We start from the raw sequence: 12,592 nt of genomic DNA, 5'->3' as shown, positions 1-12,592 counted from the left end.
CACGTGCCCGATCTCGTCGCGTCTCACAAGCCGAGGAGACATGAGCCAGGGTCGTGCTCGTGATGGGTGACTGCCAGTGCTTGCCAGGGGTCGTAGGTTTCGAGTATTTGGCTGCTAGAAATTTGCACGTGATAAACCATTTCGTTGAGCTATCATTTGTGGCCAGGTAGCTTCTGAAAGAGAGCTATATAGCTCAGTGGGCCTTACATGGTAGAATCGTTTTTTTGTTTAAGTTTATACGACTGCGATGGCTGCGTCATTGCGTTTTTAAAAGGACAGAGGCCTGCGGTGGAGCTTATGGCCACTTTCGCAACAGTGCACTTGACTGCAGTGGGATTGTTAAATTCCATTGTTATTTAACGGGAACGTATTCAAATGGAACAACAGCAGCGGAAGCAGCAGCTGTAGGCTGCGTAACACGCCTTTGCAAAGCGCAATAAATATCCATCGAATGTACCCGGTGTCGTCAGATGTCAGAGACTAAGCAAAGCTGAGCCTGGGCGGTACTTGAATGGGTGTTATAAGCCTGGGCTGTGACATGGCCATGAGACAGCAGAAGAGAAATTGATTCTTGAATCCATCTGTGAGGAGCTGTAATTGGCCAAACATCCCAAAGCGGGACCCTCCTGAAAAAGAGATCCTTGAGTCATTACGGTTTTCCCAGCTAAATTGAGGGTATTATTGTTATTAAAGACAACGCATATATATATATTAACTTGTGGCTGCAGCATTTGCTAGGGTTCTGGTGACACACCATGTGTATGTGTGTGATGTGCCACTCTAACCAACAGCCTGTGCAGTCGCTACCGCATTGCACACGTACAGCAGCCTCTTGACCATACTTCACCACACTGGTCAGTAATGCTTGCTGAAGACGGGCAGCAGCGTAGAACGCTGGCGCATAGAAGTACGGTACAACGATGAATTTTGCTGCTGCAGTACTATCTGCTACCAACGGGAACACCGCAGCAGCCTGTAACGCACCCGTTGTATGCATTGCCACCGCCCATCCAAGCACTATTCGGGCTCACAATCTACTTTGCTGAAATGTGTGTAGGTTGGGGTGCACTGCGAGTGATTTTGTCACAAATGTTGTCACATTTACCACATTTACTACATCAACGCGACCACTACCGCTTCAGGAGTTTACGTTAAAGCTGCACTCTGCTTGCACAGCGGAAACCGAACAACCCTACAACTGGATGTTTTCTTTTCTCTTTTTTTCCTGTTAAACGCCCTGCAGGGAAGCTCTGTTTATTTTTAGACAATGTCCATTTTCGGTGGGTGGTCAATTTGGTCCGGCGAATGAATACTGTTCCAAAAACACGACGTTTTCCTGCCCTTGCCCAACACCAGAAACAATGGGCCGAGTCCCTTCAACAAAATTCTTACAAAATAAGAGGCTTCAAAATAAAAGGCCCTTCAGTTCTCTCAATGTGCAGTATCCTTACTCAAAGGTGTTGGCGATGGTGACCTTCTTCCACTTAGCTCTCTCCACGATATCACTCAAAAACGTTGCATTCGATACTCCGAGTTGTATCCAATCGTTCAAATCGCTGGCGTACTTGATTCGCCACCTTCCCAGGCTTGTTGTGCCTGTCGTTTTCCCCCACTCAAAACATTACAATCAGTCTCTGGTTTTCTCATTACATGTCCAGAAAAATCTCAATCGCCTTTCTCTGATTATTCTCAAGAAAGATCTTCTCGTGCTATCCTGCTAATCATCTCCGATTAGCACGGTTGTCAAAGCACGATGTGAAATTAGTTCAACATAATATATTAATAATACTCGTCTTGTCTGGGGCTTCACATTATTGCAGTAAAAACAAATAAAAACAACAAATAAAAACAATGGTGCATTTAACCACGTAGAAATAAAATACAAGTGTAGTCCCCCGCACCTCCGACTAGCCAACCAATTAGCACGGTTGGCTACGTACGGTGCGAAAGAAGTTCAACATACAAACATACATCAGCCCATTGCTTACCCCTTTTTGTTTCAGCATTCGATACCAGCAAGTTTCTGTTCATGACGAGAAACCCCATCACAACAGGAAGATGCGCGCGGGCTGGGATGTAAATAGAAAAACAGGCGGACCCTGGGAGCAGGTTCAAGTTTCCGTGCCTTCTTAGCCGCCGCGCTTCATGTCGACGGCCAAAGCAAAGAAATGAAATGAACGAGAGAGCACAGTCCCAAGTGGCATATCTGACCCGTCGCATGTGCGCCATTGACCGCTTCACTGCTCGCTCCCAGTGCGGTGTCTGTGCACGGTGAGACGGATGACCTCATGCGCAGCAGTCACGCGTTCGTAATCTCGCGTGCAGTTGGGCACCATGGTGGCTAGGAGATGTTAACTCCCTCGCCTGGTATACCGGAGGTCGTGGGTTCCGATCCCGACCCTGACGCCTGTGTATTTGGAGTTTGCTAGTTCTCCCCATGGTCGCGTGGATTTTCCTCCAGGTCCTCCGGTTTCTCCCTCCACATTCATAAACATGTGCTTAAGAGTATTTGGCTGCTAGAAATTTCCACGTGATAAGCCACTTCGTTGAGCTATAATTTGTGGGCAGGTTGCTTCTGAAAAAGAGCTATGTAGCTCAGTGGACCTTACCTGATAAAATAAAATAGTTTTAGTTTAGTAGTTCAGTTGCTAACTGCTAAAGCATGGTGAAGCATTTCCCCCGCGCTCAAAGCAGTGTGCGCTTCATTTTTGTCCAATTCACCAATGTGTGGACACATGGACCTAACCGCCGTATGTTACAGACGTTCACGCAGCCGTCCTTTTTCACGTATGCACTCGTACAGCTCGATGCCCTGGCGAGGAGGATATGCGGGGGAGGATATACCGCATTCAATAAAAAAAAGAATGCAAGATCAACCTCGAGGGTTTGAGCTTTCAAATCGCGGCTTCTGGCCGAGGCAACAATTGACAAGGTAAGCAGAGCAAGGCGGCTACGTGCCAGGGAAGTAGTTGTGGGGGAGGGGCTATCAAAGGCGTCTGGAGGGATGGCCCTGCTACACAGTGGTCATGCATTCGGTGAAAATGCGCATAGAGAGAAGAGAAAAAAAAACACTTTGTAGTGCACTATAAGCTGCCACGAGAGATGAAAAGAAAGATTGCGCAGACCCCCGCTTAAAATGTGCCCGAGAGCTGCAATCTGATACAATGTGACATTATAAGCTGCAGCTGTGAAGTGATGGGGGCAGGGGGGCGGTGGGGCATGGGGTAGGCAGCCCAGGGGCTCCTGCATTGAATCATCAGCTATGCAGGTTTCACTGCAGTCCCTGTGGACTCTCGTGCCCTGCGATGTGAACACTGGGCAGGGCCCTTCCCTCACAGGGTCAGCATGATCTCAGAGTCAGGGGTTTCGCATCCGAAAAGACCATTCTCTCTGCTGCCCACCCCCCTGAAGCGAGCATGTGGCGAGGGCATCTCCCCGGTGAGCGGGGTCTGGAATTGGCACCCCAGAAAGAGCCATCCCCTGTGCGCACTCACTCAGGGATTAAAAGGCCCGGAGAGATGCACTCTGAACTGGGGTTTGCGCACAGCAGGGACGCGAATAAGAGCTGCAAATCCACTGGAAAAACTCCTGTTCCTTCCACCCCCATCCCCCCCCTGCCGCCACCCCGGACCCCCCCGACTCCTAGCACAAAGAGAAGATTCTGGGTTGCAGTGTTCACTTTTGAATAATCCCCCTTTATTTACCCAGCAAAGCCTCACCGAGATTCTTTTTCTTCTCCGAGGGTCCCACCCTCCCTCCCCCCACCTCCCTCCCCCCACCCACATTGGGATGTTTGGCCAATTCCATTAGCGAGTTGTTTGGCTTAATGTGAGAGGAAACCAGAGAACAGAACCTGGGAGAAAAAAACCCCCACCCAATATGAGGAGGCAACACGTGAAGCTCTGCACACACTGACACCGATCCAAGAATCCATTGCCGTACTTAATTACTTAATTGGGTAAAGCCACATAGGCAACATCGCCACCCGACTGGCAGACTATAACTGTCTATAAAAACACACTGCCTTTGTGATAGCCTCGCACTATGAGGATGGTGCTTATACCGAATGTACTAAATTAATATAATTAGTTACCATAATCTCCTGCCAACCAAGCATGTGACCTGCCCATCTTCAACTCCCTACCGAGTGCTTTCAGTGAAATATAATTATCTTGGCCGAGTCTCTTAACCACTACACAGACTCATTGTGGAGTGGGGTATACATCAAAGACATCCCTCTTAGTCGACGAGGCACTGCTGGATGTTATTGAACGCTGCTGGAGGAGGAACAGAGATATTATTCAGCACTGGCTATCCCTCCGTGTTTCTTACGTTGCCTGGGCCAGCCAACGTAATTAACTAAACAGAACATTAAACTTTTTTTAAATAAAACATATCAACGTGACTATGCGGGTCGTGATTCGGAAAAAATCATCGTTGCAGCTGTAATAACCGAGAATGCAACAATAGCAACACAATGATACAATTGTAGACTTGCATGAGCATAATTCCACAAAAACGTTATGTCAGTTATAACATAAACAAGTTGCCAGATTGTCATCTTGTCAGAGCATTGACAAGAGTTTGTGTTCACTACCAATCTATCCACATGATTATTCATTTTTATTTTCAAAATTCATCTTTGTACTGCAATTGTTTTTCATGTGATGGCTCTTTTTTTGTACACACAGTTGCTGAGCACAGGGAACAAAGGCCCAAGATTTCAAACGGCCAGCAACAAACAGCACTTTCAAGGTTGAAATTGATAAGAGTGAACATTTCTTGAAATGTGAAAGGTCATCGTAAGAGCTGGGGAAGAGATACTGTGGAGGAAATTAAAATAAATAAAATATTTATGACATAAAAATAACATGTTGTAGAATTGCTCCATAATAATCAGTCCTTCGTCGATCTACTGCTGGATGAATGCATCACAATGCTGCGTCAGTCGTGGCAAGTTCTTTGACCATCATACTTCACCACGCTTGCCAGTCAGCGTGGGTTGGTGGAAGGCTGGGACCCAGGACTGGATAAGATACGACTCGCCGCTGATGTGAGCCGTGGCCACGAATCAAAGTCAGGTCGCAGGGTTCAAGGCACAGTGCTTTATCCGCTGCATCACTGCTACACTGGTGCAAATAATGATCGCTTCGATGAACACAATTGTCACGAGTAATAATGAGCGGTGTTTAAGGCGGTGTTTAGAGGCATGCTTGATATGGGCTCACCAAGCTCAACTCTGGCCCCAGCGGAGTAGCCGACTCGTGAAACCCGACACGTCCACTCAAACGGGAGGGGAAACACTCCAAACACTCCGCCACTCCGAAATGCGCCGCACAACAAAGTCTCTTTTGAGAGTGGGGCAGGGACGGGAGAAACAAAGGCATCCCATAGCGGGCGTTTAGAGCCCGGCGGTCCCACAGCCACACAAGACTCCAAAAGGTCAATGCGTTACATCAATTGGTTAATATAGAGGCTGTAAGATTGGAGCGGTGGCACGGTGGTTAGCGCCGCTGTACCATGAACCGGGTGATCCGGGTTCGATTCCCGGCCACGGCTGTGGCGAGAGTCAGATCTGGACCGGGCCCAGGCTCCCGCACCCTTTACCGACCCGAGTTGACCAGCACGGTGAAATGTGGCTGCTGAACAACCACCCCCCACAACTGCCGGCATGGCGTGAGGAAGCCTACATCCGGCAGTGGATTGACAAGGGGCTGTAAAAGAAACAGAGAGGCTGCATGGTGTAAAGTCAAAAAAGAAAGCAACGCCACTTTCGATCATTTATCATTAAAATGACGCCTGGAGATTAATGCATTTTCTGACAAGTAATGCGCAATACTGGATTAGTGGAAAAAAACACCACGTGGGCACGAACATTTCCCTACGTTATAATTCACAACAAATGCTTCTTGCAGCAGCCGCTAGCTCCGTTACGCAGGGGGTAGTGGGGGGGGTGCAGGCGGGGGCCGAGATGAGGTTGGAAGGAAAGAAAGGATCTTTCTTCCTTTATGCGGGGATCTCCTTCAGCGGTCAGCAATAACATGACCCTATCAATCACGGGCAGAGCCCCGCAAGAGGCAATCTGTCACTCAGCTCCCTGTCCCACCTGACGGTGTGAGGAATCTAGCGGAGAGGTCACCGGCGGGCGGCCCAGAGGAGACGCCCCATGGAGCCTCTGGCACCTCGCTGGAGCCCCCAATGCCCAGCGTCGGGGCGCCCGGCCAAATCAAACGAGAGACGCTTGGACGTGTCCGTCGGAGATCATCGGGGGCACTGGCCCGACCGCTGGGAGAGAACGCCGCCGCTTCCCTAAGTGAGTTTAAAGACCCGCGCCGGGCGCGCAAATTACGACACCAGGGGACCGGGGGAGGTGGCGTCGAAGATCAATTATAGAATAGGAATAAGGCAAAGGGTGTTCTGCGTGGAGGAGCTGTAGCCCAGGAAATAGGACACGAATTTGTTCAGTTTACCAAGTGGACAACGAGGGTTGTTGAAATCCCTGCCTTAGATGACGTGTTTTATGTCTTGCCAAACCCCCTCGGCCCGAGTCTCTCTCCAGAGTAATGCTGTTTAAACATAAGCAGCAATCTATTGTAAATTACACTGCTAGTGTACAAAGGGGGTTTTATGTTAACAGTTAAAAAAATTAATTGGGAATAACAATCATTCTTACTTTTTCCTCCTAAAATTAAGTCAACTCTCTTTGGTCGGGGCACTACAAGTCTCCTGTTTGCCCCCCCCCAAACCCCCGCCACACCCCACACCAGTCTGCCAAGAAGAGGGGGGCAGGCGAGCACATTGGGGGGCTAAAGCACCCTCCGAAGACCCACGCAGCACCCCAAGCTAAAATGTACAGTTTCTACTCGGGAATTTAATGTCATTAAGTTGCAGATAAAACAACAACAACAACAACAACACCGCCACCAGAGTGAATGTCTACCAGAAGCACTGACAGGACGGGAGAGAGGGAGAGCTCTTACGCAAACATTAACCCACCCACTGGCGCCTAATGCATGCCTGGAGAGTGCACTTGCCTGGAAGCACAATCCTGCCAAAAACAGAATGGATTCGTAGCACACTGACATTTCCTTATCAGACAAATGATACCCCTGGCCTACTGCCTTATCCCTTATTTCCAGCTTAGCTACTTATAGCTAATTAACTTTCCTTATCGGGTCCGGCCGGTCTCATCCAATGACAGACAAAGCGGTTGGAGGAACCAAAAAATATATTTATATATATGTATAATAAGTCACTCCATCACGGGTGGACAAAACAATCATGCTGAGACAAACAGATGACAATCTTCTGGGCAGCCTGGGGTAGTGTCACCGCGATTTACCGCGAGACATAAGAGCGCGTGTGAATCAAAATGCGACATCCTAAAATTGTGTTTACATGCCGTGGGTTAGGACTGCTGCGATGCAAAATAAAAGGTGGCAATGTTCGAAGTATATATTCGTTCATTGTAAATTGTGGCCAACGCCCCATAGCGTAGCAGGAAGAGACAGAGTGAGAGATCTAAAGCTGATGGCAGCTGCCTTGCCCTGACCATGTGTTCCGATCACACAAAGAGAGATAAGAGTTTAAGTAAATCCTTGGCATTTCCCCAGGTGAGCTTCTAATACCCATCATTCAGCGAGCAGTGAGCCAACGCGCCAGCCATCGTCTTGTCAAACTGGTCATGGTTGTGGTTCCTCCTCAGGAAGGGGGAAAGAAATTAAACATTTGCACAAAACTGCCAGGCGCTGCATCAACGCCGAGGCTCTTGTGAAAACTACCGCCTGCCTATTTATATCGCCCTGCTCATTCAAGCACACCATATGACTCGCAGACTTTAAGAGACGAGGTAAGAGAAATGAGCAGAGCTGGCAGTCCAGTCCACTTTGCGAGCAGCAGGAGTCTAGCGCCGAGTCGATGCATCGATCGTTATCGATCCCAAAACTCGCGAGTTGAATCGCGAGCATAAGGTTTTTCGTTTTTTCTATATGATTTGTCCACATCGTCCCTGCAGCCGCTAGTGGCTGCTTGAATGGAGTCGCGACCCTCGATCACGACGATTCATTGAATGGCAGGAGGAGGTGGTGACTCGTTACAATGCTAGGGAGCTTGCTCTTTGCACTTCAGAGCAGTGTTCAAAGTGAGCGGGGAGCACAGGCGAACTGGTTCCCCCGTGCCCCTTCACGGTACGCGTTAGAGGGGAGATTAGGGGGCGACACACATATGCCGTGAGCATCACTTAAAACCTTGTACGCCGACGTTCGACGGTGAAATGGAGAATTCAGCGAACCTCCCATCTTGGCTTCTCTCCGCCTAGAGTACCCCCAGTAGCCTCGCTACAGAACGTGTGCAGGCAGTGCAACTGCCCTGGGTCCCACGGGGAGGTGGGGCCCAGGCTCCAGGCTACAAAGAGGGGGGGGAATAATTGCACAGCCCGTCCCATTTAATCCCTCACGCTAGGGCCAATGCTAGCCACGATACGCCGCTTAGTTGCCCCCTCTTACGAACGCCAGCTTCGTCCGCTGCTCTGCCGCCCTTCAAAAACCAAGGCGGTTTCGTACAGGTCACTGAGCGGCGACGGAGCTTCCAACTGGCGGCCAAACGAGATTGGGGGTGGTGGGAGGATGGGGGTCACCTTGCATCCCTCGCAGGAGCTGACGCCATAGTGGTAGCCGGAGGACTTGTCCTGGCACACGAAGCATGGCTTGTAGGTGCGCGGTGGAGGCGGAGGCGAGGGAGGGCTGGGTAGCAACTCCTCCGAGCCGCTGCTGCTGCTCTGTGTGTCGATGGCTGCGCGACACAACGAGGAGGAGACACGGCACGGTTGTTATTGAATTTAGGGGGTGGATTTTTTTCATCCCCCCGACCACCACCACCACCACCACCACGTTATCCCGATCGTGCTATCGACGTCACATCACGAGGCGAGAGAACCCATTCGGAGCTCTCGCACGGCACCGCAACCCATCGTGTTAGAAGGAGCGGCACACTGCATCGGACAATGCAGAGCTACCTCTGAGATTGATTCAAGTGCTCTCTGTTCTGCAAAGTAAGGTGCATCACTTTTCTATCCACACTGCTACAGGGTCATGTTTGTCGCATTACAGGCAAACCAACATTTTTAATTCTCAGAGATGGAGTTTAGCCCAGTTAAGTGTCAGGATAACACATTGTGTGACCGTGGTTTTTGTTCAGTTATTGATGACTCCCAGAATTAATGTGATGGGTTTTCTGCAGAGCTTTTTAAGAGACGGGGCAGAGACTATCAACCACCGACACTTGAAAACATAGTTTAAACACCTGCAACGAACTGCAGGCTATCACGAGGTTCCAGCTCAGCACTCTGGCCTCCTAACCAATGTACAACTATTCGTATTACTTTGCCTTTAATTTATATACCTCTCGGTACTTCAGTTGATTCGTAAAAAATATATATATATTACACACATGGCGGAAAAACAATCTCGGCAGTGCGGTGCTGTGATTTTATCACGATAACTAATTGATGACGCTTAGGAGTGAACGAGTGCCATGGAAGTCGACGTAGGTGAGTCTGAGAAGAGCAGCGAGACGCCGTGTGTGGATTTCACTGTCCGTATCGTGTTTCCACGCTCGCACTTGCAGCACGGGGAGACACCGGCAGCCCCTTGCCGTGATGTCGCACGGTTTTTGCAAATGAGATTGATGGCCCCATTGATCCAAGTCGCAATGTCAGCGAGAGGCCCAGCTTTAGCGGTGGGGGGGGGGGTGGGGGATGGGTGCTTTGCGCAAGTTAACGGCGGAGCTGCGCATACAGGAAAAGCTAAACCAGCGGGAAGAGTGGGTCGGCTAAACAAGTGTTAAACGAGAGCCGTAACTCACCGGCGTGGTGAAGTATGGGGAAAACAAATCCCCTCGTACCCCAAGAATGACACGGCACAGGAAGGCCTTCGTCCAGCAGTTGGACAGTGTTAACAAGCATTCCGTAAGTGGTACACACACTGCACAAAGGGGCATATGAAACGAGGAATTAAATGTTTCTTGGGAATACATTATAACGTAACACGAGATCACACACAACAGTCATAACCAACGTGGTGTGGGAAGGCCTTCTTTCAGCGGTGGAATGACATAGGCCTGTATATTAATTGTTATTATTATTGGCTTTTAACGTGGCTATGCTGGAAATTGATATTTTCGGAGCATACCACGTGCTTCCTACATAACATTTGAAAAGTGTTCCACTTACATCCCCATTCTGGTTTTACCAGGAATGGGCTCTTTTTGAGGACCTCGAAAATCGATAAGTCTTCCCATGATGTTGAAAGTCCAATTGTTTTTGTTGTCAGTTGCACAGCAATAACACAACTAAATATTGTGACTTTCCATATAGGTCTCCTCCGCTCTTCTGGTACTGTGAGATATTCTTCTTCACTGGATACGCCTGGCCTTTTGCATGTCAGAGGTGGCAACCTCTACCCATAATAAAGTGAAGCAGAGATTGAGAACCTGGGCTACTGCTGTGGCACACACCGGCTAATGAGAAACGTCAACATGAAAAATAAATGGCCATTCCACGTCGGGTTTCTGTGTTAGCCGTCTCACTTACTGCAACGGTTAACGCAGCCAGGCCCGCACGGTCATTTGTATACTACATAAGGCACGAAAGCGCAGCGGCGAACGAATGCGGTTCACCACAAAGACGGTCACTGCATCGCACGCTTTCAGATGTGCTTCTGCGGCCGTCTGGAACGCTCGTCCTTCTGATATTAGGAAGCCACTGAAGCTATGCACTTTTAAATGCAAATTGAGAACTCTTTTATTAAGAAATGCTTTGTGTTTAGTTTGTTGTCCTACCCCCCCCCGCACCTCCGATTAGCATGGTTGGCTACGTACGGTGCAAAAGAAGTTCAACATAAATACATACTCTATAAGAGGTTTTTTGGGTTATATCGCATACATATAAAAAAGTGTCATTAAAACCCACCACCACCCAACACAGCAAACTAGTAAGGGTGGTTACGTAAACGGAACAGCACACCGGTGTGTTGGAGAGCCAAGCCACAACATTTACAATCCGAGTACGACGTTTCGCCAGTAATTACAACTAGCTTGATCAGGCGACAGCCAGGTTTGGTTGTCGCCTGATATGTATCTACGTAATCTAACCCAAAAACCCTCTATTATGGATGATATTGGTCGCGAAAGCCTACGTGATAAATACATACTACTTTCATCATCATCATGATCTTTACGATCATTAACCGCGAGCATAAGTCACGATCAATCAACCGCTGGATGAAGGTCTCCCCCCTCCCCCCCACCCCTCAAGGAGTCGCCATCTCTCACAATCGCGAGATGCAATAGTGCACCCAGCAGAGGTGGGACAAAGTTATTGTTATGCAAGTCCAAGTCGAGTCGCAAGTCATCAAATTCATGACTCGAGTCTGACTCGAGTCCAAGTCACATGACTCGAGTCCACATCTCATAGGTGGGACAAAGTCATTGTTATGCAAGTCCAAGTCGAGTCGCAAGTCATCAAATTCATGACTCGAGTCTGACTCGAGTCCAAGTCACATGACTCGAGTCCACATCTCATAGGTGGGACAAAGTCATTGTTATGCAAGTCCAAGTCGAGTCGCAAGTCATCAAATTCATGACTCGAGTCTGACTCGAGTCCAAGTCACATGACTCGAGTCCACACCTATGGCACCCAGCACCTGCACGTGGGCCGGTTCTTCGTGACGTTGACGCGTTTAATTTGTCTGTGACTCGCTAGCCGGCGCATTGCAAGAAAAAAAACGCGTGGCACGTACGATGTAAAAACACCATTTGGAGCGCTGGGAACAAGTCAATAAGCCTAGCCACACCGCTGACAGATTGAATCGAGGCAAACACATTTTTGTATAGGCCCTGTAGTAGTAAATCAATAGAACCGTTAGAAAAAAAATGTTCAGACTGGCGGGAGGGGGGGGGGTGTCGGGGGGGGAGCTGAAGAAAAAAACATTTTCCCGGCGGCAAGAGAAGGAATTTGTGCCAAAAAACAAAGAAATATTTTTTGTAATGCCCCTGTCGCACAATTAGCAGGCAGTCCCATGGCAAACTAATCCAAATCACCTGACCTCACTCGCCAAGAGGCCAGGCCCGCAGAGCTGGAGACAGATTACCGGGACACCGCACACTTTCCAAGGGAGTTACTTATGTTGAAACAGCTGAGGGGGGAGGGGGTGGTTGAGATCTGGAGGTTTATGGTTTGGGGCGGGGGAAGATTTGTGGTGGTGAACTTTAGGGAAAGCGCTCAATTAACGAGTGCCAGCAATTACCAATAACATACGACGTTGTTTTTTGTACAAATGTTGTTTTTTTGCTTTAAAAATAATGCACATGACCCTACTCGCCAGGTGCATCCGTGACGCGTGAATGGTTCATGCACGCATCAATAATTGTCGTGATTCCGAATACCAGAGTGTGGGTAAATAGAGGCAGAAGAGATTGACCAATTTGTCAATTAACGTGGATTCTTGAGCTCACGAATAGACGTCCTCGTATGGACATGCCTAACAATCGCCGTTTTTAACATTCGTACGCGTTGACGTGCAACGGATTTACGTCA

At 48.9% G+C, this 12,592-nt stretch overlaps 1 protein-coding gene across 2 annotated transcripts in view; it reads right to left on the bottom strand.

The window, feature by feature from the left end:
- Nucleotides 1-12,592, bottom strand: part of LOC144720958 (retinoic acid receptor alpha-A-like) — an 84,047-nt gene that overhangs the window by 25,150 nt on the left and 46,305 nt on the right. For both annotated transcript variants that reach the window (XM_078598162.1, XM_078598163.1), the window contains one exon: nucleotides 8,636-8,790. In XM_078598162.1, the coding sequence (XP_078454288.1) occupies nucleotides 8,636-8,790 (155 nt within the window). The remainder of the gene's footprint in view (nucleotides 1-8,635; nucleotides 8,791-12,592) is intronic.

This window comes from Lampetra planeri, chromosome 10 (genome assembly GCF_965212315.1).
Source record: "Lampetra planeri chromosome 10, kcLamPlan1.2.h2, whole genome shotgun sequence".
Taxonomy (NCBI): Eukaryota; Metazoa; Chordata; class Hyperoartia; order Petromyzontiformes; family Petromyzontidae; genus Lampetra; species Lampetra planeri.
The sequence above is the reverse complement of the archived record's forward strand: the minus strand, read 5'-3'. Positions and strand labels throughout refer to the sequence as shown.